The 27834-nt window shown below is 40.8% G+C and overlaps 1 protein-coding gene across 3 annotated transcripts in view; it reads right to left on the reverse strand.

Moving 5' to 3' along the window:
• nlgn1 (neuroligin 1) overlaps nucleotides 1–27834 on the reverse strand; it is a 287458-nt gene that overhangs the window by 236296 nt on the left and 23328 nt on the right. For 2 of the 3 annotated variants that reach the window (XM_069522558.1, XM_069522557.1), the window contains exon 2: nucleotides 19488–20565. In XM_069522558.1, the coding sequence (XP_069378659.1) occupies nucleotides 19488–20025 (538 nt within the window). In that variant the 5' untranslated portion in view covers nucleotides 20026–20565. Of the gene's footprint in view, nucleotides 1–18653; nucleotides 18714–19487; nucleotides 20566–27834 lie in introns of all 3 variants that reach the window. The other variant, XM_069522556.1, reaches the window with a different exon arrangement.

Consider the following 27834-nt stretch of genomic DNA (forward strand, 5'->3'; position numbering starts at 1 on the left):
AGCACCCCCTGGAAGGACGCACACTTTTCAGCTCAGTGCTAGAGATGACCTAAACAGCCAATGGGTGCAGTACAGGTGACTGTCCAACTAGTTCTCTCAACTGAAAAGACCATACAAGCATTCAAACTGCATTATTTCTGTATGTATGTGTGTACACGTTGATACACATACAGAGTAACAGGTGATTTTCTGTTGCAATCCCTACACGCTGAATAATTCTCTTTGAAGCCGTGTCATTATATCCTACATAGTGTTTTATGTTCTGCCGTGAAAGGGGTGGCATGCAGCAGTTGCGTGAACGGGACATGGCCTACTTTCTGTTTGGAGGAGACAGAGAGTACTAGTATTTCTAGCCAGATCCCATGTGACGGGCCGACATGACAGCGAGCCCAGCTGTGAGGAGGGGGATGCATTACCTCTCACATCTCTTGTCTGTCTCTGTTTTTTTTTTTTTACCTACTCTTTCTCCATGTCTGTCATCCTCATTGTTTTCCACCGACTTTGATTCTCCTTCCATCAGCCTCCATCATTGACATCAATAGCGGAGCTTTGAAATTACGTAACGCAGCCTCTGATGGAGATATTGGAAGAACCTGGTTCTTGCTAAGAAATACTATCATCCACCATCAAATAAGGGCATATCTTTTGTAAGCCATTTACTCTCCTGGAGGGAAGGTCATTTTCTTTTCTTTTCCCCTGACAAATCACTCGTGCTCCACACATACATTTATTTGTCACCCCAAACCATTGTTTTGAGAATTATTAATTTAAGTCAACTTGTACAGCTACATCAGTCTTCTCGAGGTACCAGCTCTGGATGCTAGCTGGTAGCTAGCTATGCAGGAAGACGACAGCGACCTCCTCAATCCTGCCAACTGTTCATTGTTCCATTGTTTCTTTAACAAAGGGAAAACCTCTGAAATCTGTGCAGCATTTGGATCAGAAACAGGCTATGCTGTTCAATCCTTTTAGTAGAGGTCCCCACACATTTGGAGATTATAAATAATAAAGTTAAATTATGCAATACTTAAAAGGTTTGGGTGGTAAATGGTGTCAGATGGAAGGATCTTAGGATGCAGTGGATTGAGGCTCTCCGTCCTGTCTTGATTTGCTCCATTTCCTTCCCCATCTCCCCAGTCCCTTCCTGCATTCCCCCATATAGAATTATTGATGTGGTACATTAGCTGATGGAAGCACCTAATCTGGGAGCACACTGGGAAAACTAGAAAGAGGCGGCACATGGGAGAGGGGATGAGAGCACACAGATAAACATAAAAGACACACGAATGAGAAATCAGATTGTTATTCCCTTAGAGCACCCCAATGTGTTTCTATCTATCTATCTATCTGGCAGATTGTTCTTGGTAAATTCACAAAATGGAGGTATCTGTCATTTAATTGGAAGGACAGACATTATATATATTATGTAAATGCATGTATGCATGCTACGGTTTTTAACCTGATGTCTTTCAAGCTCTTGGGACTGAGCCGAGAGCAAAGCATTCCTTATCTATAAAAGAAATGGGACGAAACACAGACACAAATTGTGGAGAATAAAATAAAATAAAGCCAATACTTGATATTCTTTCACTGAATAATGGTAATAAATACACATTGTATATGATGGATGATTTGTGGTGGTGTATATTTAAGAGCATTCATTAAGCTAATTGGACATTTCTTCACCGTTTTTTAATTCCTCTATTTGCCTGAGCATGTTGTTATTATTTTATTCCTTTATTCACTCTCTTTACATCAATCTCATTCTTTAATCAACACCGCCCGTGTTTTTTTCTCTTTTCTGCTCAGGTGAGAATCCCTGAGTTGCCGACAGCCGCTCCAGTGCCTGTCCATCTACAGCTTCTCCCTTGTGGCATCAACATATCGCTCCCTTCGGAGAGAAACCTTGAGGCTCTGAGAAAGTGTCAGCTTTTCAGAGAGGAAGGAAAACTTGCCTTATGTTTGGACTGCAAATTTTTAGACATTACACAGTGACCACAATGGCTGAGTTTTAGCCCATAGGGATATTACACTTGCACAGCATGCAAAAGGCCTTGTCAGTAAGAAATGGATAAATAAGGATAAAGAACAAGATTACAAAAAAAGTAACTACAAATGCTGCTCACACAACTAAACTTGACTGACTGATGTTGCTTCTTGAGGCCCACTGCCAACTTGTCTATTTTTGCCGTGCAAATGCAAAAAGCAGTGCAAAATAATATGGCTTGGGCTTAGATGCACATGCAGATAAGGTTTCTGAGATTGCACAAGTGAAATGGACCGATTCCAAAGTTTAGGGATTAATAACTGGACTCTCATCCTGTCACATTCCTGCTCTGATAGCAATGAAGCAGCTGAGCCAATCAAAGTGAAGCATGACGACAATGATTCAACAAATGATCAATCATATATAAACACTCAAATAAATAAATGAATATTATATACTCATTTAAATGAGCATTGACACAGTGACTTAGAATGTATTGTAATCCTTGCATGTTTCAAGTGTAAAACAAGAGATTGCACTATTGCTGCATAACCTCAGCTCCCACATCAGCAAGTAGTCTACATAGTTAAAGTGGCCATTATGATGTGTTTAGAGGTGTGTGAGGCAAGATGCTATGCCAGCAAATGTTTGACTTTTTTGGAGTTGAAATAATCCATCCATAGCCTATAAAGAGTACAACAATGCCTTTTGACAATCATCGACAAGGGAATGAAAGAACCCTGGTGTTATACTGTACATGGCTTACTCGAGGTTAACTGCAGTCTGGCATAATAATAATAATAATAATAATAATAATAACTGTATTTGTAGAGCACTTATCTAACAAAGTTGCAAAGTGCTTCACAAGAAAAATAATAAAGTCCATGGCTAGAAGAAGAATAAATTCTAATAAAAAGGTATTTAATTCAGTGAAATCCGTGGCCCAAAGTTCTTTGGGTCACGGAGCAGTTTAACCATCACATTTGAGCTCTGTAAGACTGGTTGTTGTAATGAAAATAGTAACTTCAACCTTGGTGCCATCAAGTGTTTCAGCCTATTAATCACAATAACGTTGAGAGAGGCTAAAGGTAAATCTGACTGGCTTGTATGGCAGTGCTATGAAAGCCATGTCATTACCTCTGTGCCTTTTTTTATTCTATTTATTTATTTATTTGTTGTTAAACTAGATTTAACTAAATACCTACTCTCAAGGTGGCAGAGTCAGATGTGGTCATATTAAACCCAACAGTTCCCACAATGAGCAAGCCCTTTGGGGACTGTGGAGAAGAAAAACTCCCTCTTTAACTGGGAGAAACCTCTGGAAGAACAACACTCAGTGTGGGTGGCCATCTGCCTCGACCAGTTGGGGTGAGCAACAATGTCACTGTGCTCCAGGTAGGCCCTTCTCAAATCAGATTGTAAAAAGTTACCAGCATGTGTGTCCTGCTGCCTTCAGACAGCCACATAAACCTAAAACCAAATGTTACCCCTCAATCAGCCCATGCAAAGTGCGTCAGAAAGTAAGGACCAGCCAAAGGGTCCCCACTCTGTGGGTTGTAGGCTCAAAATGGTCCTCACAAAGACATCTATACAAGTACACACACACAAAACACAACGCAAGCTGAGGCCTAGTCCTAGGTGTTACACATTCGTCTGCATGGGCTTTTAATAGACACACACACACATGCACAAACATCCACATAGACACACCACACACACAAACACTAGTCAAATGGGCCTTGAGTGAACAAAACAACAGCAGAGTCAAAGAGTAACTGAACGAACAAACGCACAAACACACACTTCTGTATTTGACTGGCTGCCAATATGCTTAATGAAACAAGTGATGAGTTATTGACAGCTACTGTGCATCTGAAGCTGCTGAGGTGTCTATTGCTGTCTCCGATGTGCTGACACGCACACACACGCACAGACACACACAGGCACAAGGACACACGACTGTTTTCCTTGAAATGCTATAACAAAGGTCTATGTATGAACTGCACAGCATATGTGTGATGTTATTGACTATGAGTGAATGTTAAGTACATCATCTTTGAACACACCAGGTCATATAGACTATTCATTTGTGTGTTTGTGTGTGTGTGTGTGGTGGGAAGGGGGGGGGGGGGGGGGGTACACACTGTACAGATTCAATAATGCACAGTATGTGTTTCTATGTGTGTGTGTGTGTTCAGCATCTTTATTTGCTGTACAATGAGACATTTGAGTGGCAGCAGGTTTAAGGGTCCAATTACAGCCACCGATTGAATGCACTGGTGAGGCTAATTACTGGATTTACAATAATGAAAACATGTACACTAATGCACACCCACACATACACACAAAATTAACTTATCCACCTGTGTGATCCCCCCTTCCTCCATCTACCTCCTCCTCCCTGTCCTCCTCCCCTCGTTTGGTGTGAAATTAAACATTAAAGCCCAGCAGCACATGAGTCAAGGTACTTAATGATGTCGACTTCCGAATAAATTTCTCTGGAGAAATAGATAAAGACAGAAAGACAGGTCAAGAGGGAAGGAGAGAGGAAGACAATTCAGAAAGCATGATAACCTGCAGAGTGTTGAACCACAGAGGTCCCCACAGTGACTGAACCTGACCCTTAAAGGATCCCGTAGTGGTCATCTCAGGGCAACGATGCACAGGAGACTTTTATTCAGAGTTTGGAGTCTCAGCCATCACTATAATTGGGCTGCATACAAATCCTACATCTGTAACCACAGGCTCAGACATGACCAAAAGGTTGTGTGTGCATTAAACGATCAATACAGCAGCCATCACCTGCATGTGCATCTTTGTGCATTTGAGTCATATACAGTCTATGGGCTCCACAGAAGAAAAGCGTGATGCTGCACTAACCAGTCAACCAACATCGGTTCAACATATAATCACATCAGATTTCCATGTGACAATCCAAGAAGAGATTGTCCAACAATTTGTTTAAACTGGGTTTAATCCCTAATGACTACTACATTTAAAGTTGGTGGAGGGTCCCTTTTATATGTTAAGCTTTAACACAGGCTGAAAATAAACACCATGCAAAAGGGTTTGTTTATAGAAGTCTGTTAAACAGCAACAGCTAAGTATAAAAAAAACAAGTGTTTATTTCATAATGTATCCATTCAATATCTGCATCCTCCAAACTAGCCATACAGATGAATCGACATCTCTGTAAAATGATTCCAATAAAAACTCAACATGACAACCTTCATGAAGGTTTTATTGCAGGGCTGCTGTACAAGACCTCATTGCTTTAGATAGAAGAACCTAATAAACTGAAAACTCTACATATGTATCACTATGCTATTTTAAAGGATTACCGTAAAGGGTAGAAGTCTGTGTTTCACGTACAGGGATATTGTTATTAGATATTAGATATTGTTATTTGGCTGATTGTCAATCAATACAATATGGGGCGTGTTTTCATTGTGTTCTTAGATAATGTCACCACTGTTATTCTATCAAATACACGCAATTATCCAGAGTGAGATACCAAGATCACAACCCACAGCGAAAAAGTTTTGTCACAGTGAGTTCAAATACATAGACAGAGAGCAACAGAGAGATAGAAAGAGAGACATCTACTGTATTAACGCCAGGGCTGGTCCATTATAGAGCACCTTTAGAGTGAATATGACTGCAGGGCTTTAAATGATTTATGTAGTGGTGCAACACCAAATTACATCCCATTACTTCTCATTGTGGCAATAAGCTGTTCTGTCATTCTCCTGTATTTGTTAGTGCAGCACATAAATATTACAGATGAGACACTGGGTAGCAATTTGGAATCGAGCTAATGACTTTTCATCTGCTCATGTGTGAGTAAACTGCAAACAGAGAATGCAAGGAGGAGACTGAACGTGGACATAGAAGCAATTCTTAATGCATTAACACTCGAACATGTACTCAGGGATCAATTAAAACCCTTAGCAAACACACTCCTTTTGGGCATGAGACCGGAAAAAAGGGACCTTGAACTCTTGTAATTCTAGATGTAATAACGCAGAAGGGTAACTCATCGGAGTTCAATCAGTCTAAGATGCATTATCAGTAAAAATGTATTTCCTTAAATGTCTTTTTTTGTGTTTTCAAAGTGTTTTCCAGTGATTCAGGACGACGTCTCCATTAATTTGAGTGACTCACAGCTGAAAAAATGTCTAAAACTGAATCAGCAGAGAGCGATATATATGCAAATCTTTAGTCGGTAAACACTTTCATTTTTCATTAGTCATTCCCTGCCTGCAAAATAACTATATTCAAACAACTTGTATATACAAAACAAAGGAAACAAAGCCACTAGAGACCATTGTCTTGTCATTTCAAGTCATTTTTTTTACCTCCTGTCATAAGGTCATGCTTTTAAAGCCCCAAGATATTGAAACACCTTTTCTACACCATCCACAGAATATAATGCAGAATCCTTGAATATGTGTTAACCTGACACTCCAGCATTGGAGCCAAACAAAGTGTGCTTTCACAACTCATTAGATATTTTGTATTCTGATAACCACCCCACTGCTACCTCACACCTCACGTTGTCTCATTACCAAGCCAAGGTGACACCTTGGCCTCTGTGCTGAGCGTCCAACATACACGCCATCTGGCCAAGCATCATCTTGTCTATTTGCCTTCCCAAGCATGCACACACACACACACACACACACACACACACACACACACTGCAAACAAACAAAAAGTTCACTCTCCACACATCACACAGTCCTGTAGCCATCTACCTCTTAGCAGAATGCATTAGACAGCTGAAGCCAGTAAGATGTGCACATTACAATGAATTTAATTTGGGATAACTAAAAATAATGCTAGTTCTGTAACACAGATGTAAATTGTGGCATTTAGCTGTCACCGCACTTTAAAATATTCAGTTCAAAAGACTTTATTGTGCCAACACGTCCTGTAAAGACGTGGGAGCAGTGGTAGTCCATATGTATCTATGGGGATATTAGATCTGGGCCTGGGGCCAAAGATTTAGCATACACCCTGCTCTAGTCTTACATACCTAATTTAACATCACAGCATAATTAAAGGGACTTGGCAGCCCCCTAACAGTCGATTTCAGATTTCATAGTCCCCTGAGCTACAATAGAGTTCGCTGATGGGGGCTGCTGCTGGATGAATCAGAAGGTTGGCCATTTCAACCAAGTTTCTCTCGACCTCAGTGTGTTTACCTGCTATTTTACCCTAGTGTGTTCTCTGCAAACACAATATACAAGTACACAAGAGAACTGTATGTTAAACATAACCAGTGGATTTCTTTATCCTTGAATGCACCGCTGCACTTCAGGGTCCATGTCTGCAGCAGCTTCCTCACGTCCTGTTCGACTTGAGGAAACATGCAGGCTGTCGCAGCAATCATCTCTCTGGCCCTGTCACCGTGTCATGGTGAGAACACTGGAAGCTGTCTCAGCGCTGGGTTTTCAATTGGAGGTGACGCAAAGCTTGCTTCTACATGAACCTTACAAATCCCAGATGCTAAATCATTAGCATGCACCGTAGCCAGCGCAATGATTAACAGCTAAAGGAGAATGTTGAACAAAATATCAGCATGCCTCCTATAATAGCTCGATCAAAAGCCAGTCAATCTGTTTAAGTGTGGAAATCATTTCCCTTTGTGTCGTATTACTGTCACAGGAGTCAGAGTCCTCTTTATATTTAAGTTATTCTATTCAGTCAACATCACTCCAGTACTGACTTAGTTTCTGTTGATGTTGTCTCAGACACATCTTCAAGTTTTGTTTTTTTTTTATATTTACTTGAATTAGCAATAATTAATTTCCTCATCTGTCTTCCCCCTGGATCTCTTTTTAATTCAATTCATTCATTTTTGTGTACCTTTTTTTTTTTACCATAACTGAATTAGAGTGCAACAGACACTGTTCACTTCACAAGTATAATGATAGAAACAAGAAGGCGGTACCAGATAAATTAAAATGATCGGAGGGGTGTTTCACTCATGCTGTATACATCCCAATCAGGCAATGCTGACTTTCTGTATCGTGACGACCGAGCCATTTATACCACATAAAGATGATTGGTTAATCTAAATTAACTGTGGATCGCATCTCTATATTGGTTGCAAATGTAAATGCTTACTACACGTATGAGTTTTCTGAGTTCAAAGTGACTTTATGATGACGTGATATCTGGTATATGATCATAAATTATAGTTTCAAATCTATAGACCTATAGATGCAGAGATACCTCGAAAAATGCATTTTAAACTTTGAATGACACCATTGTGACTTGTTCTTGCACTTATCTCATGACAAGGAATCTTTTGTAAACCCTTTTTTTTTTTCAAACCATTTTTAAACGACCTCGACACTGATCTTTGACTGAAAAGCTGCAAGAAACGACTAATATTTCCATGTGCTGTTTACTTATTATTTTCACACACAGACACAGCACACACACGGACAGGGGCAATGCCGGCACAAAGGGCAACAATGACATAATTCATCCAATAACCCTAATACTTGTCCTCCTGGTGTTTGTGTGCAGAGGCTAACATCATTGCCAACAGTTAGTTTACAGATGCCTCTCCATCACTGAGGAAAATAGCCTCTTGCATGGTTGTACTGTATGGCCATTTTGGAAAGGGTCCCCATAAATAATGACGAGGAATGAAATGGAAACAATGGGAAAAGCTGTTACTTTTCACCTCGCGTTGTCTATCTGTGTTGTTCACAATATGCTGTGTCTGAAATATGCATGAGGGAAAAATGTGTCCCTGCCACAGCTGCAGCGACGGAGCACTAAAGACGTGCGGGTGGGGAGGGAAAAAAAAAGATTGATATTTTTTTTGCGAGATGAATCTTAGAAATAGGACAATGTTATGACATTTGTATCCCCGACTTTTGTGCAGTTGCTGTCACTGACATTTGTGAGAGTAATGTGTGTTGGCTGTGTGACGATGGTTAAAATGTCCTTCATTTAATATTCCAGAGAGAAAAAAAAAAGAAATAAGCCTCTTATTTATGTATTGTAATGCAAGGGTCATGAATATGTATGAGCAGCTATCAATGCTTTCACCTTGAGCAGAGTTGCACACAGGAATGCATGCGTGCAGATTTGTTTGTGTGGGGCGGTGGGCTCCGTGGTGTGTAACTATTTGGAGAAACAAAAGGTTGAAAGACCATTTATTCAATCAGTCAAGGTCACACTCTCATCTCTCCTCTCTGACCAGACAACAACAGGCTGTTCAAGCACGAGACCTTTATATTTAACAGTTAAATGAAAGTTAAATTTAAGTGAGTTAAAATATCAGGTGTGATTCTAAACTCACAGAGCAAAAACAATGAGTAGTTTACCAAATATTATCAGATTATTATTGTTTAAACATTCTGTGGAAAAACACATTCAATTCTCCTACTGTCTTCATTCCACCTTCAGTGTAATGTAGTGTCAAGCTTTGGGAAAGGAGCAATAAAAAACGCAGCTAAGCATATAAATGCAAGGATTAGGATTAACTGCTATTTTCTTATTTGTTTATATTTATATATTCATATCTAAACACGTGTGTGTGTGTACAGATATGCAACAGTCTTCAATTACTTTCAAACTAAAGCCACAGTGGTCTGAAGCTGTTGGACTCCTCTGTATTTCAATCAAGCACATTTTGCTTGTAAAGCCAATATTCATAAATCACAATTTCTCTCGAATGGCTTAACAAGGTGTGACATCCTCTGTCCTTAACCCATAAAAAAAACCTATGTGAGGGATCCCTCTCCCAGGACTGACAGAAGTGCAATAGATGCCGCATGTAACTGAACACAAAATTACAATATTTCCAGCATTGATTAGATGAAACAGTTTTTAACATAATGGAAAGGTGTGTCGATGTATTTTTACATAAGAACCTGAGTGAAAGAAAGGGAGCAGCAATACAATTGAAGTTATTGCCAGTAATGGCAGAATATGTTTTTTTTAACCATAGTCCATGATCAGCTGCCACCACGATCAGGATCCACTATTCACTGAAATTCTAAGATAAGATTAGATATTACATTCATGCCATTGGCATTGAGTAATATGGTTTTTAAAAACTAAGCTGAATGAAAAGATAATTATAAGTTCAGAGAAAGGATTTGTTCCAGATAAAAGATGTCCTCCTCTTCTCTTTTTGTTCCAGTGATGGTTCAGAATTAACTCTTGAGTCCAATATGGCAGAGGTGAAAAAGTCCATCGAGTTTGACAGGAGACAAACCTTACATTCTCCTCACACACAACACAAATGTATTTCATCTACACAGGAGTGCATGCACACACACACACACACACACACACACACACACACACACACACACACACACACGCTAACACACACACACAGCAATAACCTAGGAAGAAACACCAGAGCAGAGAAGTTAAGCTGTGAGTGAAGGTGACAGAGCCCCTCAAGGGAGACCCAAACACAAGAAGGGCCATGCCTGTTCCTGCCTTCTATTTCCTCCACTCGTTCTTGTGTTTTTTGTGTTTATGGAGGCACATATGTGCGTGCGTGTGTGTGTGTGCGCGTGCCTCCTCCCACAGGATCCTCCTTCAACGACTACAAAACTGGGACGAAGCCTAAGGAGTAAGAGAAAAAAGACACAAGCAAGAAGAAAAGGACAGAGAGGGAAAGTGAGATGTGGCGAGGGTGACAAGGTCAGGATGGACGGAGAGACAGAGACAGGCACGAGGGAAAAGGCTAAACTGTGCAGGGGGGGTCAAGGCGGATGTAAAGAAAGAGAAGCAGGGAGAAGAAAGAGATAAGAGAGAAGGGGAACTGTGAAGGGACGCAGTGAGAAATTCACTTTCTGTGAAGTTGCCTCAATCTTGAGGAAAGGCACATCTACAATGCAGCTTCTATTCTCTACCCCTCTGGAGAGGAGACGGCACACAGACATTTCAGAATAATGCAACATGTTGAAATATTTCCGCAACTATTTGAGACATTAAATAGCGTTCACGTGCACTGGGAAATGGCCCAGTTTGGGTTTCAAAAGCCAAGCACTTAATTCAACACAAAGTAAACATATAGGGATTTGCAACCCACCGCAGTCAGAGCTTTTTTGGTTTTTATAAGGTCTGACAGCATTCAAGGTGAATAGCTGATTCCATGAAGCACACAAACAGCATGATGTAAAACTTACTACCCATAGCAGCTCCTCATATAAGTGAATACTTCACAGTACAGAGACAGCGGCTGAGTGTTATTATTTTAAAACTCTTCACAGTTTGCTCCTGGGTTGGATCAGGTCTAAATTATACTCAGACATCTTGACATGGCAGTAAAATAGAGTATTGTCTATTATGAGCTCTGGTCCCAGAGCACATCATAATCAATATGGAAGTATATGTTTTAGAGAATCAGTCATTATTATTTAGGAATTCAATAACATCTTATTAGGAAGATTATTTTCTTTCCACCACCTCTGCTACAGGATGTTTTACTGTTGCTGCAGGAGGGGTGAGTATGGGACTTTGAATTATTTCTAACTGATGAGTCGGGTTCACAAACCGTGGCCTGTGTCAGGTTGAATTTAAAACTTTATTGTTATTGTATTGAACAGCGAGCTTAGAGCAAAGAACGCTCTGCCCCAGCAAATTTTCATTGCCTCCCATTCACTCCCTCCAGCAAAGAATTAGCCCGGCACATTAACCAACTGTAAAAGTAACACTAGAAATAACTAAATGTGAGTATTTTTGTACAGATTAAACTCAGAAAAAGTGAGCTTTAGAGGTACTTATACATGTAGGAATACAGAGGCAGGCTCCAACCACCTCCCGACTGCAGCTCTATATTTACCGACATGTGAGCGGTACAGAATCAGTCTCACTTAACTCTCAGCAAGAAGTTAAGTGCATTAACCAAAATGTCAAACTAGTCCTTTAAATCCACTTTTTTATACATGCATTCATCAGCCACAACCTTAAAACAGGTTGCTGATTAAGCTGTCGTTTCCACAGCAACAGTATTGCCTTTTTTTATTGGGGCCCTGGCAGCTTGTTAAGTTCCATCACAGAGAAAGTGGGAAACCATTGTCATCACTTTAGATTAATTATGATACTGACCTTTGTGCTTTTCTACACACTGGTGAATTATCTGCACAGATTCCAAGTCGATAACTGCACTTGAAGAAACCCAGCCAGTCCTAATAGATGCAATCTGTTCACAGACACGTGTGTGGCCCCCCTCTGGTCAGCCATCACCACCGCTGGAGACTTGTTTTCACAAAGCAGTCCATTTTTAGTAGGGCTGCTTTTTTTCTAGCTACTAAAACTGCATAAACAAAGAGTTTCATTGAAGATGCTGTGATAAAATGTAAAAAGAAAAACACAAGCCTGCAAAGAGAAGCCACAAACTGCTAAACAGACCAGACACAGTAAACCGTTAAAGTGGAAACAAAACACGGTCGTGATGCTCAGTCTGTGACACTTTATATATTTGTTGTTTATTATGAAAAGTGTTATAATTTGTCTAACATGAACTTCCCTTCACCCTCACACATGTACTCCTGCATCAGCCTGTGTTTTCATGTTACCCATAATGCCTTTTGACAGCCTGCAGAGAAGAGGCCTGAACATGACCGCAGTCAGCTGTGGGTTTTTGTGGAGACTGATGATAAAAGTAAAGAAGGAGCAAGACGGAGAGAAAAATAATAAGAAAAATGCAAAATGCATGAATCAACCTGCAGAAGCTTGAGCATACAGCTTTGTTTAGAAAATACCACATGACAGGTGCTGGTATAAAACTTTCTCTTTTTTCCAGCGTATTACTTTAAGGGATATAAACTTGTTATGGACCCTTTTTCATTTCAGGAAAGGAGCCAAAGCTTTTCAAATATTAATGCATGAGTGTTCGCTGTTGTCTCAGAACAAGCAGCTGTCTCAATAATATTTTAAAGCTACAATATGCACGTTGTGAAAAACAAGCCACCCCTGGCATGAGACTCAGAAGCAAATGCTCTCTGCCGCTCTCCAGAAGATCCTGGTGGCTATGGCTGAGTTGAGCTGAGTAAAAATTTTATTTTGTTTTACAGTGCAAGACATGAAAAATGTCAAATATTTAGTTTGCAAGAGGCCAGTGTGTCTGCATGCACCTCCTGCCAAAAACAAAACAAATGAGCTAAGCTTGAAGCCGCAGCGTGAGGGGAGTAATGCCCAGGCCACACTGGATGTGTGAGCAGTGCAGAACGTAGTGCTGTTCATTCCAGTGCCCATGTCATCATCTCCTGCATGTGAGCCCCACTTCTCTTCAGCCTGGTCTTTATTTATCTCTGTGTACAGCATCTGGTTCACAGCAAAATAGACAATGGAAATGACCTTTCAATGTCTATTCGTTGAATACGTCACAAAATATTCGCATCACTTCAAGTCATTTCAAAGTAAAAGCAGCACAGCGTTTCTGTTCAGTGAATCGATTCATTTGTTTTAACGAGGTTTTGTATTGTTGTTGCACGACCGGAAGATGCATGACTCCATTAGGTAGAGTCCTGGCATTTGGTCACGTATATAGTCCTGTTTCTATTTGAGGAAATACAGTAGTCCTACTAGAAACCTCAAATAGCAGCTCTGCAGCAGACACGCAGCCTGTGTGAACAACAGACGCCCACAAGACACAACAGGTCAGCAACGCAGCCATTATGTGCTGCATACACACCCAGTGTGGTGCAGGCGTAAGAGGAGTTGTATTAGAGCAGAAGCAGGTTCATGTACTTATTCACAGTCTTGACTTTCCACCCTTACTCATAAACCTGAGAAGGGAAACATCTGTGCACTGCAGCCAGGCTGTTCCATGAGTCGGGGTCACATCACCTCTCCACGTGTTAAACTTAAATAAAAAACTGTAATACTGTAGCTTTCATTTCTAATTCAGCACATTTTATTAAAAAGCACTGTTTGACACCCAGCCAGGCTGAAAACATTCTCATATGTAGCTAGAAATACTCTCACACATAAATGCTCATAGTTTTCTTCTCCAAATACACATTATGTGCGTATTTATTAGTATTAAAAAAGAGATGGAAATAGGGTTTTTTTTTCGAATGTAACTTTTTTTTAAATACACATAAGTAAGCAGTGTATATTAAATAGAGCAGCTGGGGTTAACAATGTCATTTCAAAAGATCTACAGATTTGTAAAAGTGTAAATGTATTATTTTCATTGGTACCAAGTTGCTTAAGATTTTCAGTGTTACTGTTTAGAATGCTCCAAAGTTGATAGTTACTGAAATCTGACAGTGAGCAAGCTGTACCTTCAACATGCATTATTTTGTATTTTGAATATCATCCTTGTATAAAACACAAAGATCCACAAGAGACAGAGAAAGATTCCAGTAATGATGTGCTCATGTCATTTTTCCACTGCATGTTTCTGAGACACTCGGATTATTTTGTTCTCAGTAGTTGCTGTCATCTGTGAGAAGTGGATATCTCCTGCATATACTTCATTTTTCAAAATGAATAGTAAATGCATGCTGCAGGGAGAGAGATGACCAACTGCAGCGCTGCTACCTCCGATCTCATTACCTAGACCACTGCCTCAGCATGTGATAACTTAATGACCACACTCTATCCAAGACACATGGAAACACTGCTTTTAACCACAGAAGACTTATTGAAACCAGCATGGCACAGGACGGTACAATAGAGACAACTCCCACAGCAATTATCCTCTGCCTCTCTGTCCTGGGCCGGCTTGTTTTTGTCCTTCTCCCTCTAATGTCGCTCCACGTCTGCCCTTATTTCACTGCTCTTCATCACTGCCCAACGCTGGCACTCGTCCTGGGTCTTCTAACTTTGTTTCTCTGTTGTGGTCATGCACTCTGCCGTGGCACGGGGACAATAACAAAAGCTCAGCTCCTTGTATTGGCTGCCAGTTTGAATTCTGGTCAAAGTCTTAATTAATCAAGACAAGAAAAAAATCATACCATGATGTCAGTGGTCGACCACCAGTTATGTGACTCAGTCTTTTTTTTTTTAACCAATGGGAACATTTAAGCAAGTTCTTAATTTTCTCCTGAGTAAACGTGATCGAGGGCCTCACATATTCACTCATGATGGTTTTGCAATTGCAGCTTGAGGACGTCCGTCTCCCTTTGGACAAAGTGTTTGTGTCTGATGTAAAACAACCAGCTTCATCACACAACAGCTGCAGTGTTACTGAGTGTGCTACTTTTAAAAAGTCAGACTTACTGATAATGTATTTCTTCCAATCCAGCCCTGTTACTACACACATCTAGCCATGAAATTACCCTGTCACTCAACATGATCGGCCCACTCCCTCCACGCACCACTGACTACACATCCTACCACGGCGCCGCTGATAATGACTGACGTCCTGAAAGTGTCTGAGGAATAAAGGGAGAGCCTCTGTTAAAGAAAAGCTGTACAGGTGACTGCAGATCCTCTTAATGCACGATTACCAAAAAAAGAAAACCTACGTGATGCTGAAGATCTGAAATTTCAACTGGAAACACATGAGTCCAGTTACTAGTAACTGATAAAAAATACTGCTGACATTGCCAGTAGACTGTAGCGACTAGGTCACATCATACTGTGTCTGCAGAGTTCCATGTAATGTCATAGCATGTTGACTCTTTCATGACTCAAGAGAAATGTGGATGCTCCTGATGAGTGCGCTGGAACAGCACCTTATTGTCCATGTGAGGAAATAGAATATTTAATTTGGTTAAAATTCACACACTTTTTTAAACACTTGAGGATCAAATCCTCAAGTGTTTCCTCATGGAGTTTAACCAGGAAAACAACTGGTCAAGGCTGTCATATTGCCACTTAAAGTGGGCCGTGGGCAACAGGAAAGAAAATATTCCATATTGAAAGTTGTCACAGCAGCACAGTAATTTTTTTTTTTTTCTATCTTGCCACCACTAGTAAAGATGAAAAGGCAACATAATATCCTTTGATCCATTCTTAAGTCTTCTCTGTCTTTACTTATGATGCATTTACAAAGCAGCAACATGAAGACTGTTTAACAGGCTGCTGGAAATGAAAGCCAACTTATCCAAAGTCTCAGAGATGAGCCTGACCTCTGTCTACTCTGCAACCTTTCCTCTGACTGGACTTCCCAATGTGGCTGCATTTGCTCAGTAAAAGTGAGTGAAATAAATCATTTATTTACTCATCCGTCTGGACATTCGCTCAGTGCCAAGCTGACCACAACCTACTACATGCATTGTGTCATTTGACACTGCTCAGCTCGATCTTTGGCTGACTGCTGAGTAATATTCTCCACATGATGGAACCCTTCATTAAGTCAGTCTAACGTGCGAATGTGCACTCACATTAAGTGTGATGACGTTGACTATGTAAACTTGCCCACCATAGGAATAGTGGTTACATAACCTTTGGAACAAGCACCAAATTAACTGTCTGCATGCACAGATCATAGGTGCACACTGGTACTTTCAAAAATAGAGACAGAAACATTGTGTGCAACAGACTTGCACCACATTCAGGCCCTGTTTTGCTCTGACTGTTAATAAACAGCTTGTTGAGGATCAGCAATTGTATTGATAATATGTTCACCAAAACGGTATACTACTGTTAATGTACTACACTTTTTAACTATTGCTCCCATTGTATTATTATGACACTATTGTTTATCTCTTACATCTGGCAAAGTGCTGCTCATGAACATTAACCTTTCAGCAAACCCTGATGCATTTACATGACTGTTGATAATTGTACATTGTCTATTTTCAATCAAAGAATCAAAAACTCTACACTGCCAAAATATAAACTAACTTAAACATATATCTGCTCCTATGATTCATGTTTAACCTGGCCTGTCTGAGATTATCACCAGCTTTATCATTCATTTACAATTATGGTTTCTGTTAATGCATGTGTTTTGCAAAGTGATGAAAACCAAGAATTGTTTTTATTCTAAATGGTATCTTTACTTTTGTTTATATCTATATTCTTTTGTCAGAAAGAAGAGGCGATCACTAACATGGTGGACTCAATCAGCGTTAAAAGTCTTTTAACAGAGTACATATTATGGGCTGGTGTGACTGTGAAGACCATAGCTTATTGTATGAATCATACAAAAAGCCACTCACTGCCCTTTGAACATTTATACTCATTGTTTCTACAACTTATATCATTCAATTCTTTTCACCCACATGCATCTTTCCTTGTTTTCATTAAAATAAGCTTTCATATTTTATTCAACTTGTGAACCTCTACTTCTTGTGCAATTCATACTCGAGGTGCATAGATAATCTACTGTTCTCATTACATACATAAAAATGTTCCAAGTGGCCTAGATGCATTAATATTAATTTAATGCATGTGCACTCTAATTACCTATGGCTGACTGCATAATGCTTAATCAAGTATTTGCTGTGGGAGTACTGTATATATAAAGTGTGAAAATTGCATTTTCACAAGAATGAAAGCAAAGCAGCCTCAAGGGTTACAAGGTCACAAATGTAACTTTTTTTTTCCTGCATTGTTTGTTAGACCTAATCTCCCTTTTCCATAAAGTTAAAAAAAAACGGGTCTGTCTGCTACAATATAACCAAACATTTAAGCTTTCATAATCTCCCATTTTAAATGCATTTCTGCTCTGTACATCTGTGTGCAACACATTTTAGGAGAGGAGCAGTGAGAGTGCACGTGTCTGTTTAGTGAGAAGAGAAGGAATGTGCACTAAGTGATAATATACACTGCTGCCAAGACAATGACATTAACACCCCGAGCTTACAAAGACAGTGTCAGTGTCTCCCTCTCTCTCTCTCACTCACACACACACACACACACACACACACACACACACAGTATTTACATAGAAAAGTACGAGGCTGCGGTTATGGAGATGGGGAGGGGGAGTAGGAGGAGGACATTATCTTGATGAAACAGTGGTTCATACAGAAGCCCGAGCAAACCTGAACACAGCTCTGCTTTAATGGAGATTACACAGTCTGGGTCCAGCCTGAGCTCATCTTCTTTAAACACTGCATACAACTACATCACTCAGAGTGTGTGTGAGTGTGTGTGTGTGTGTGTGTTGGGGGATGGCATGCCTGATCTGATTGTGCCACCTTCTCCTCGCACATCAACCATCATTACCGCACACCTCCTGACCCCGCACCTGGCGTCCAATCAAATCTCCCGATCTGGCCGACCAATGAGAGCACACAGCAGTGTACCACGGGAGTGTGATGCTCTGACTCTACCTCGTCCTGACTTTGCAGGATCTACAAATCACTTGGCTGATTCAGGGTTTTAGTAGCGAATATGTTACTCTTACTATCTGCAGGATATCTAATGGTCCTTAGCGACTTTGACAAATATGAAAAGGTCATTCCTCCTCCGCTCACTACTACTATATTAAGTCAGTGGAAGACTGGGTCTGACAGCTTGGTTTTCCGACTTTGCTTTTTAAAATTGGCCTTGAATTTACTCCCAGGTAGCGTTTCAAAGTTCCCCCTCTTTTAAATTTAGCATTCCTAAAACCTGCAGATGCCTTGAGTCAAGAGCTGAATAATTCGTAGACCTTGATCTTCCAATTTCTCTCTGCTGCACAACACAGCTCCTCTTCCTCATTTGTCTTCCTGTTTTCAGCCTGTGTCTTCTTTCTGTTGCATTGTATAGGTTGCATTCAGATCATACATACCTCCTTGTCTACATATTTTCTTGCCCGGTTTCCTGGCACATTCCTTGGATATTCTTTTGACTGTAAAATGAATAGAAGACTAAAGAATAACATGGAGCCCCTGGACACGCAACATATACACACGCCCACGCACACACAGGCATACACACAAACACGCACACAAGCTGCATGCACACACACTCACACACAAAGCTGATTGAGAGAAAAAGGAGGGAAAGGGAGGAATAAAGACAGAGGGAAAGAATGAATCACACCAGCTCAATCAGCGCAGCATTCAGCCTATCAGTCAGCCAGCCAGTCATTCAGCCAGTCAGCCAAATCAATCAGTGATGATCATGACAACGAGTGTCTTGTTTAATGAACTGCAGCCATTGTGGCGGAGCACAATAGGCTATGATGAGCTATGGGAGGCTAAGAGGGAGGTGCGGGTATGGTGATGTGGAGCAAGAGGAGAAGGAGAGACATGGAGGTGGAGGAGGATAGAAGGTTAGAGAGGATGGAGGTAAGGGGAAGGATGGGATCGGACTGTATGGATGGATGCCCCACACGCACGCTCTCTCACACACATGTGCAAACCATTCTGTCAATCACACAACCACTCAGACACACTCATAGACTATAAGCAGTGTCATGCACATTAAACATGCACAAGGTCATGCTTCCCTTCAACTGACAGACAGACGGACAGGGACTGAGACAGAAATGCACGCTCACATACTTAACACATCCCGACAACTCTTCTGTCAACCAGAAGGTTGTGGGTTCAATTCCTTCCACCCTTGCGCCCCACTGTTCCCACAACCATCCTACCCTTGGCCCCAGAGGCTAACTCACCATCCTCAGTGGGGACGTAGATGTTAAGATAGAGGCAGTCCTCGCTCTGGTCCTGGACGTACGTGGACACGATGTCAATGCTGTTGGTAAACCACACAGGCAGCATCACATCTGGCAGACGGCCCTCCACGATGCTTTGAGGGCACACTGGGGCAAAGTGTGTGGCGTTTCGCACCTCAGGCCACGGTGCCGGCGGCTCGGGTGGCTGAAAGCGGTGCTCGCCAGTGGGTGGTGCAGCATATGGGACGCCCAGGAACTGCACGACTGGACCCAGGATCTCATTGTTGAGCTCTTTCTTGACACCACGCAGCTTGCCGTAGGCAGTGGTGACCACAGGGTCATTTTCATCGAGTTTCTCAGCCGACACGGCAGCTGGGGATGCCTGCAGCAGCAGCAGTCCCAGCCATATTAGAGAGGACACCCACCGATTGGCCCTCAAGGAAACTTCAAGTCCTACGTATCCCATCATCCTTGTCCTGTCCTTCCCAGACTGAAATAGTCGACACCCAGTCCTCGAATGGTGCCTCCACCGGGTCATAGCTGCTACTCCTTGAACTCAACTTCCTTGCTATGTCCTCTTTTGTACTTTCCGATTAAAAATGCTTTGTTTTCTTTTATCTCTCTTACGCCATTTGATACAAACACACAATTAAACTACAATTCTCATATTCACACACAGGCGTAAGCAAGCGGGTAGCTCCGGAGCAGATGGGGGGTCGTGGTTGCTAATGATCCTTTTTAAAATCCAGGCAGTGTTTAACATCCGGTGAAAATGTAGCAGCCATCAGTTTCCTCCAGCTTGGTTGATGGGAAATCTGGGAACTATTCCTCGCAATAAGAAAAATATACTCCTCAAAAAGGTCCTGCCAACAACCTCTGCAATGAGGAAGTAAACTTGAATATCATATTTATGTGCCACTATCTCAGCAGGTAGTCGAGACAGTTAGTGATGAGGGTTTCCATCCCCCTGAAGGTGAGGACCCTGCCACATGGAGCAGCAGAAGCAGGGGTTGCAGCGCAGCAGATGTACAGTAGAGTCTGGACTTGGATTAGCTCCGGCCAGTTCAAAGTCTGTCCCCTGTAACACAGAAAGAAAGTGACAATCAGCAGTCATACAAATACAGGTCACATTTATATTTTCACTTTTTAGGTATTCCTCCTGCAACAAAGTCAAGATCAACCATTTGCAGAATGGATGTGTGATTCATATGCAATTACAGAAGAGCACAACATCTCATGTCAATCAGCATACATGGTAACAGACGCTTACTGGTCATGAGTGTGTCCTACAGTTTATACCCTACCCTCCATATGGAGTGACCTTTTTGGGAGAGAACCATCGAGCTACAGATGCTTCCTGCCAGCAGCACAGCGTAACGTCAAGGTATGGAGGTCAAGGTTGAGGACAGACATGTAGCGGGTCTGTCTTTCATTTTTAACCCATTTCCTATTGAAGACGCTATAGTTGCCAAGCAGAAATATTATAAAAAGTTAAAGGTTTGAAGATTTTAAAACACACAGAAGCTTCACTGACTGGCAGCAATGTATGGAGATATAAAGATGAAGCAGAGATTAGAATAATAACAGTTACTGCATTAACCAAACTTAAAAAATATCTGAAATTGTAACACTTGCATGATATATTATTTGTTTTGAATGCCTGGTAATTTTTTTCTCCCTTACATAACTAAGGTTAGACACGAATAGTTGTTTTTGATGTGCACCGTTTTTGTGGCTTTCTTCTTAAATGCTCACCAAAATGTTTTATGCTTCTAAAAGAAGTGTGTCCACACTGTCAGGATTAGCTTTCCCCTCAAAATAATGTGTACCCACACAAATAGCAGCCATTTATCACATTAATTACCCGATCATACACAGAAGCACATGCCCGCTCCTGTCCTCGACAACTGCTAGGTTACTTGCTCTGGTGGGATCTATGAGTATTAAATATATTTATTGTCGTTGCTGCTGGGACACAACCAAAAAAGAAAAATCACAAAAGATCCACAAGACAGCCTAAAAAATTAAATCCCGCCTCGATAAAATATTTGTCCTGATTCAGGGATCCAAACTAAGAACAACAAAAAATAAAAAAGTCTATACAGGGAACAAAACATACAATTGAATCATATCGTAAACTATAAGATTCAAGGCTAGTGAAAATAAACATCTGCTGACACAGAGAAGCAAAAGTACTGAACTCAATCCAAATTCATTTCTCACCTCAAAGCACCAGACAGGAGATATTTTAAGTAGAAAATCTGTGTGTGTGTGTGTGTGAGCTGTTTATGCAAGTGTGTGCATGGGTGTGCGATGTAGAACACAAGGGCTTGTCGTGCCCAGTATGTGTTTTTCTATGTTTTTTCCACACTGCTTAGGAGTCAGTGTTCCACATGGATGAGCTCACCTTCAGATTTCATACACTGAGGAAATCCTATTCACTGCAGCTACACACACGACTTGCCGAGAGACATGGACACTTGGTTTCCTGCAATTTGCCAGCGAGAGGCTGACCCAGGAGCCTCAGACAAACAACCAGGTAATGTTTAGAATAACAATGCCGGTAGATAATGATAGTGAAATGATTATTTCAAAGATAAAAAAGACTCCTGCCAAACATCGTAGCCAGCCTCGTCAAAAGAAATGGGAGTCAAACTTTGGAAAAAACATTTTTTCAAATGTAAGCAGAGCCTGCAGCGTGGCACAGAGTTACCTTACCATGCTCACAGCAGTCGCAAATAGCTCAATACTCTGCATCTGTGGTAGCTCTATTGAGCTTGTGGGTTTGTGCATGTTAGCTGCACCCGCCTGCTGTTTGTCCTTGGGTCAGACTTGGATCAGACTCTGGCCGGCTTGACAAACTTACTTTACTTTTCTACCATCAACAGGCAACCTGGTGCATTGTAATATTCTTTCATCACTTTGAATAAGCAGCCTTTAAGATTATAATAATTAAAGTTAGTATACTGTGCGATAACAGGTGTATTTTATTCCCTGCCTTGTGTGGAAGGTCTTTTCGTGTGTCTGCATTTTGCTGCATTATTTGTGAGTGAAGACCTAATTTCACCAGTGGAGGTGGTGTGTTCTATTTCCGTTAGAAGTCAGGGGAGTGGTTTAATGAGGAACATGACTGTATACAATAAGATAGGCAATTTTTAGAACCATTCCATTGGAGATAGAACGAGCTCCAGATTTAGCTTGATAGATTTCACTGCATACAAATGTTACAACACACCAACAGAACTGTGTTTCCGACATAGAGAACATTATTTTTGAAGTATTAACACAGCGACTGCACTCAGCAGGAACTCACAGGTGTGTCTGCATGAAAAACATCCGCACTACGACCATATTGTATCAACTAGTGTAGATGACTGACAATTAAATAATTATCTGTGTTGCATTTGCTTTCAATGACACCAATTGTCTGATGAACACTTTTTCAACATTTGATAATGGTTTCTCCATTTACTTGGCGTTTGGTTGAACTGAAAAATGATTGGAGGCCTGCTTTTCTTTTCCCTATAATTTAACTGACCTGGCTGGTTGAGAAATGTAATCGCACACACACACACACACACATTTTATTTCGGGAGAAGCAGCACCCATTAACTGAACTACAGCTAATAAATGTCTGATTTAGTTTTTCCCAAAGAAGCAGATCTCAGAAGTTGTGCTGTCGATATTTAGACATCTAGAACACTGTGAAGCCACCGGAAACTTAATAGTGTTTGTTGTAATCGTGTATTGATTGTGAATTAAGGTTTGTTTATTATTATTAGAAACTTTTATCTCCATTTTTACTCAGATAGTGAACTCAACTTGATAATGGACTCAAGTTGGTCGAACTTGGTGAAAGAGGGGGACATGCAACTTGGTTCCTCTTTGCCGGGGGTGAAAGGGATCTTTTTGTTGTTTTATGGCATGAGCTTTAGATTTTCAGCTTGAAAACTTAAAAAAACAGACTCAACTAGATTCCAGAGCTACACACATACACAACGTCTTACACTCAGAGACTCTCAGGAGGGGGAGTCCAGGAACACACACAACAAAACTGTGTTTACACCTGTCCAATATCACAAGAATCAAGTGATTCAACTATGATCAATAATTGTTTTTTTAACTTGAAGTGTAGGCTTCCAATCTTCTGTGTAATTAAAAGCAAAGGCATTAGAAAGACTGCACTGAAAATACAGTCCCTTGAAGTGAAATGAAAAGATGAGTCCCAGTCTCAAGCAACTTAACAGGAGAGGAATTTCCCAACTTGTCAATGACTGAAGAACAAACAAAGAAGAGTGAAATGCACCAGAGCACCAGAACATCTCTCTACAGAGTTGTGTAAGACTGGTATCATCCCTGCACAGGAGGATCCCATTTGTCATCAGAAATAAAGGCAGACGTAGCACATATTAAAAGAAAATATATAAGAATGCCATCTTACTCATGACAGAGCTATTAACTATTGTTGCTGTTGGTTCTTTATAGTGAACCTCTCAATATAGTTTAAAGGTACAGTGTGTAGAATTTTGTGATATCTAGAGAGGACCCCATCAATGTAAACATAGAGTATTTAAATATTAAGGGTCTTTTCTGGGGTAAAGAAAACTACAATTCATATAATTTAGATGAAACAAACTAGTGAAAAGATCATGAGGATTATTCTACATTCAATTTCTGCTAATAGATGCCTTTCACCTAAATCTTACACACTGGACCTTTAAATAGTCAAATTAATTGACTTAATTTTTGTTATACTTTGGCTTCAAAGAAATAATTTTATTGAATGGATGGAATTGAATCACTGAACTCACTTTTGTTTTAATACAAATGATTTTATTATCTTAAAGCAACTAATTACAACTTGTTTTTAACTTATTTTGCATGAATGTATTACTTGTCCATAATAAAATAAAATAAAATGCCTCTTCAGAACCATGTGACTCTTCAGTAGTTTATTCAGACAACTTAAACAACCCATCGTCATCAGGGTTGGATTCAAACTGGATCTTGTCCACTTTAAATTGTTCAGAAGTAAAGACCATGGCACAAATAAATGAATCGCTAATGTAAAATAATTAAAACCAAGTGTGTGTGTTTTATATTTTCCCTTGGCTCATATAAAAAACCTCAATGGTCTCATCTTGCAGAAACATACTGGGCATTTACTGGGGATTTTCTGTGGCCTTTTGTGATCAAAGTCTTGTCTGTTCATTTTCAGCAGCCTGTTGTGTTTAATCATGTGGTAATTTTCCATCAATATACAAAAACGCACGTGTATTCCACTGGTTTCCTCATTTGACATGATCCAAAGGGACCATTTAGCGTGCTTCACTTTGCTAAAAGTAAAAGAGGTTTAGTCGGCAATTCTTCCATGTCCCTGAACAAATAACAAAAACTGCTGACTTTTAAAGGCGGCCGACGAAGCAATTTATCCTCTGGCATCAACATGGCAGCTACCATGAAATCACACAATGAATATGCACATGTACATGTAGCAACAGAAGGAAACTATTTAAATGTGACCTGATTCTGTGAACACATTTTGTCTGATTTTGTTCACGTGACCAATAAGGATGGCATTGAATAAGCTATCAGTCAAAATAGATAAATAGAAGAAGACTATAGATTTTCCAATATTCAGCAAGGGGGGGGGGGGGGTCACATTGTGAGGAACTAAATGTGTACATAGTCAGATTTTGGGGATCATTGAGTACATGTTTTAAGGATAGGTTAAGGTTATGTTGAGGTTAGGGTTGAGGGGAGGGTAAGGCAACTATTGATTATAATTGAGGTTAGAGTAAATCTGGAAATATACTCACGCATGCACACACAGAAATATTACTCTTTCTTTCACTTTCAAATTTGCAGCATTAGTACACAGTATTTCTGAGGAACATGGTTGACGTGGTTTATTATCTTATTTTGTTATAGTTATTGTTATCAATTTTTAACTTAACATACGACATTGTTAAATACGACAGTTACAGGTTCCCTGATACAGCAGGAGAGCATTCAATTATGAGATACACACAAGGAACATACAGATTGTGCTACTGCTGCACAGCACTGGTGCTGAAAAGATGATTTTTGATGTTCTAAGAGAGCAAGCTATGGAGTCAAGTCTTCCAGGTCAAACTGCATTGAAATTTAACTGGATATGATCACGAATGAGTGCCTTAGTCTTACATAGTCCATTGGTGATGTCTGATTTAATGGAGAATTGGCTTAATTAGTGCTCCAATCTTTGAGACTGGGAGAGAGCTACTGGAACTGTGTGTATGTACCAATTGTATAGCTCATTCTTCTGTGTTATAACTGACTCCTTTTCTTACAATGTTGTTCTTGCACTTTTACATAACGATTGTGTTAAGATAATTCAAATGGATTGAATAATTGCAGGCTTTTTATGGACATGTGTACAGATATGTACTTCAGTGAATCTTAATCATATTACAGTCGTTTAGATTTATTTTTATTCTGACTAATTATTTTATATATGAATTTATTTATATATTTGTATAGCATAAACCATAACTTTGTAAAGTGCACATATTTTGTTGATTTCAATACGTTGGTGTTAGCATTTAGAAGCTGTATAGCACTAGTACTTGGGGTGAGAGAGAGCATGTGTGTCTGCTCCCCACGCTACTCTGTGATTCTGAACAAATGTACAAGTGTGGTGTGGCTGCTGTTTCTTCATCTTAGGAAAGACAAAAAGTAAATGTGTCAAACTGCACTCAAACATGCAGAAAGATCTTTCTCCACTGGCATTCATTTCCTCTCTTTAAATATTCAAAAAAGACTGAATATGGAAGTTGATGTCTTTCTAGAGCGGTCCATTTCTTCACTTTAAAACCACGGCTGTGACAGTTTGCATCTGCTCTTGTTATTTTGTCGAAGGTCTCCCGGGACAAAGGCGGCAGTCGGTCGAGTGGCAACAACACGGGAGTGAAGGTGAGGCATTAAAGGAGCAAACAGTTTGAGTTTCCCACCTGCCAGCTCAGAAACAAGAGTAGAAATCCCTGTCTTTTTTTTTCTCCTCTGTGAAACATCTGTTGAGTCATTCTAAGTAATCCCAGGCGTGGAGGTCTCTCTCCAGTCAAACCACACAGAAGAGCAACAATTGCCAACTCAAAGCACACATGGTGATGGAGCTGACATTCATCTACTCCATCCTCCCAGCCCGAACAGCCATGCCGGCAGACAGATGCCCTCCCATCCCTCCTCCCAGCAGCCACATTGCTAAGCAAATGTCTGCTTATCAACTGCTACGCACAGAGAGGCAAAAAAAAACCAGAAAGATGGAGAGGCATTGAGAGAGTATTGATAAGGAAGCTGTTTCCATTGATTGTTGCACTGTGTTCCATAAAGTTGGCAAGTATTGCTCTTTGTTGTCATGGACACACGCACTGCTGGTGAGGAAAGAAGTCAAACACTGGTCATGTAATAAACAGGAAAACATCCAGAGCTGATCTAGTTGAACTCTGAAACCTGAAGGACACTTCAGAGGTTGTGTTGAAAGTAAAACCATCAATAGTCAAGCACTGTGTCTTCTCTCTCAGCAGTAGTGACTCTTGACTTACACATCACAATTATGATACACTGCAGCCTTAAGCCTAGTTTATGCTTCTGTGTCACGTCGACGCCGTACCTACGCCGTCGACGTGACACAGTCGTTGAGCATTCGAAGTTCTCCGTCGAGGGAACGTGTTGCTCTGCAATTCACCGCCATGGCTCTAGGGGGTGTAGCTGTGTGTTTGTGTGGTTATAGCCGAATCCTCGCTTTTTCTTCCGTAAAGTAAACAACAGTAAACAATGGCGACCGAGGTGGAGCAGCTGTATTTGTTGTTGGATAATGGTCATTGAGAACTACAATCAGTTGATGATCAGATGTCGTCAAAGTGAAGAGACTCCAGCAGAAAACCGCACCCTTAGGCATCAATACTATATGGAGAGGTGACCGTTTAAGTATTATTGCTGATGTGATGTCTATCTACAGATCCTTTCTCCAGGGAACCAATTCATGAGTGGCAGCAGCGAGCCATGAACCATGCACATAAGCTGACCGACCACGGGGGCAGAGGGTGCATCCACCCCAGGGCACTTAGTAAGGGCCCTCTGCTGAGCTACCTTTTGGCTGGACTGCAACAGAGGTGATGAGGTGGAGGACAGTAGCCCAGCTGCCAGTGATGTTTCCAGCAGCAGTGCCAGCACAGGACCTGGTTGCCAACATTTTAATCCAGGAGGAGTACCCGAGTGATACACACCTTCAAAAAACCGTACTCTCACCACCGACATGACCTGAGCTGTGATGAGCACGGCCCATGTCAGCCTGGTTAGGAGGATA

The sequence above is a fragment of the Paralichthys olivaceus genome, chromosome 3 (assembly GCF_024713975.1).
Source record: "Paralichthys olivaceus isolate ysfri-2021 chromosome 3, ASM2471397v2, whole genome shotgun sequence".
NCBI lineage: Eukaryota > Metazoa > Chordata > Actinopteri > Pleuronectiformes > Paralichthyidae > Paralichthys > Paralichthys olivaceus.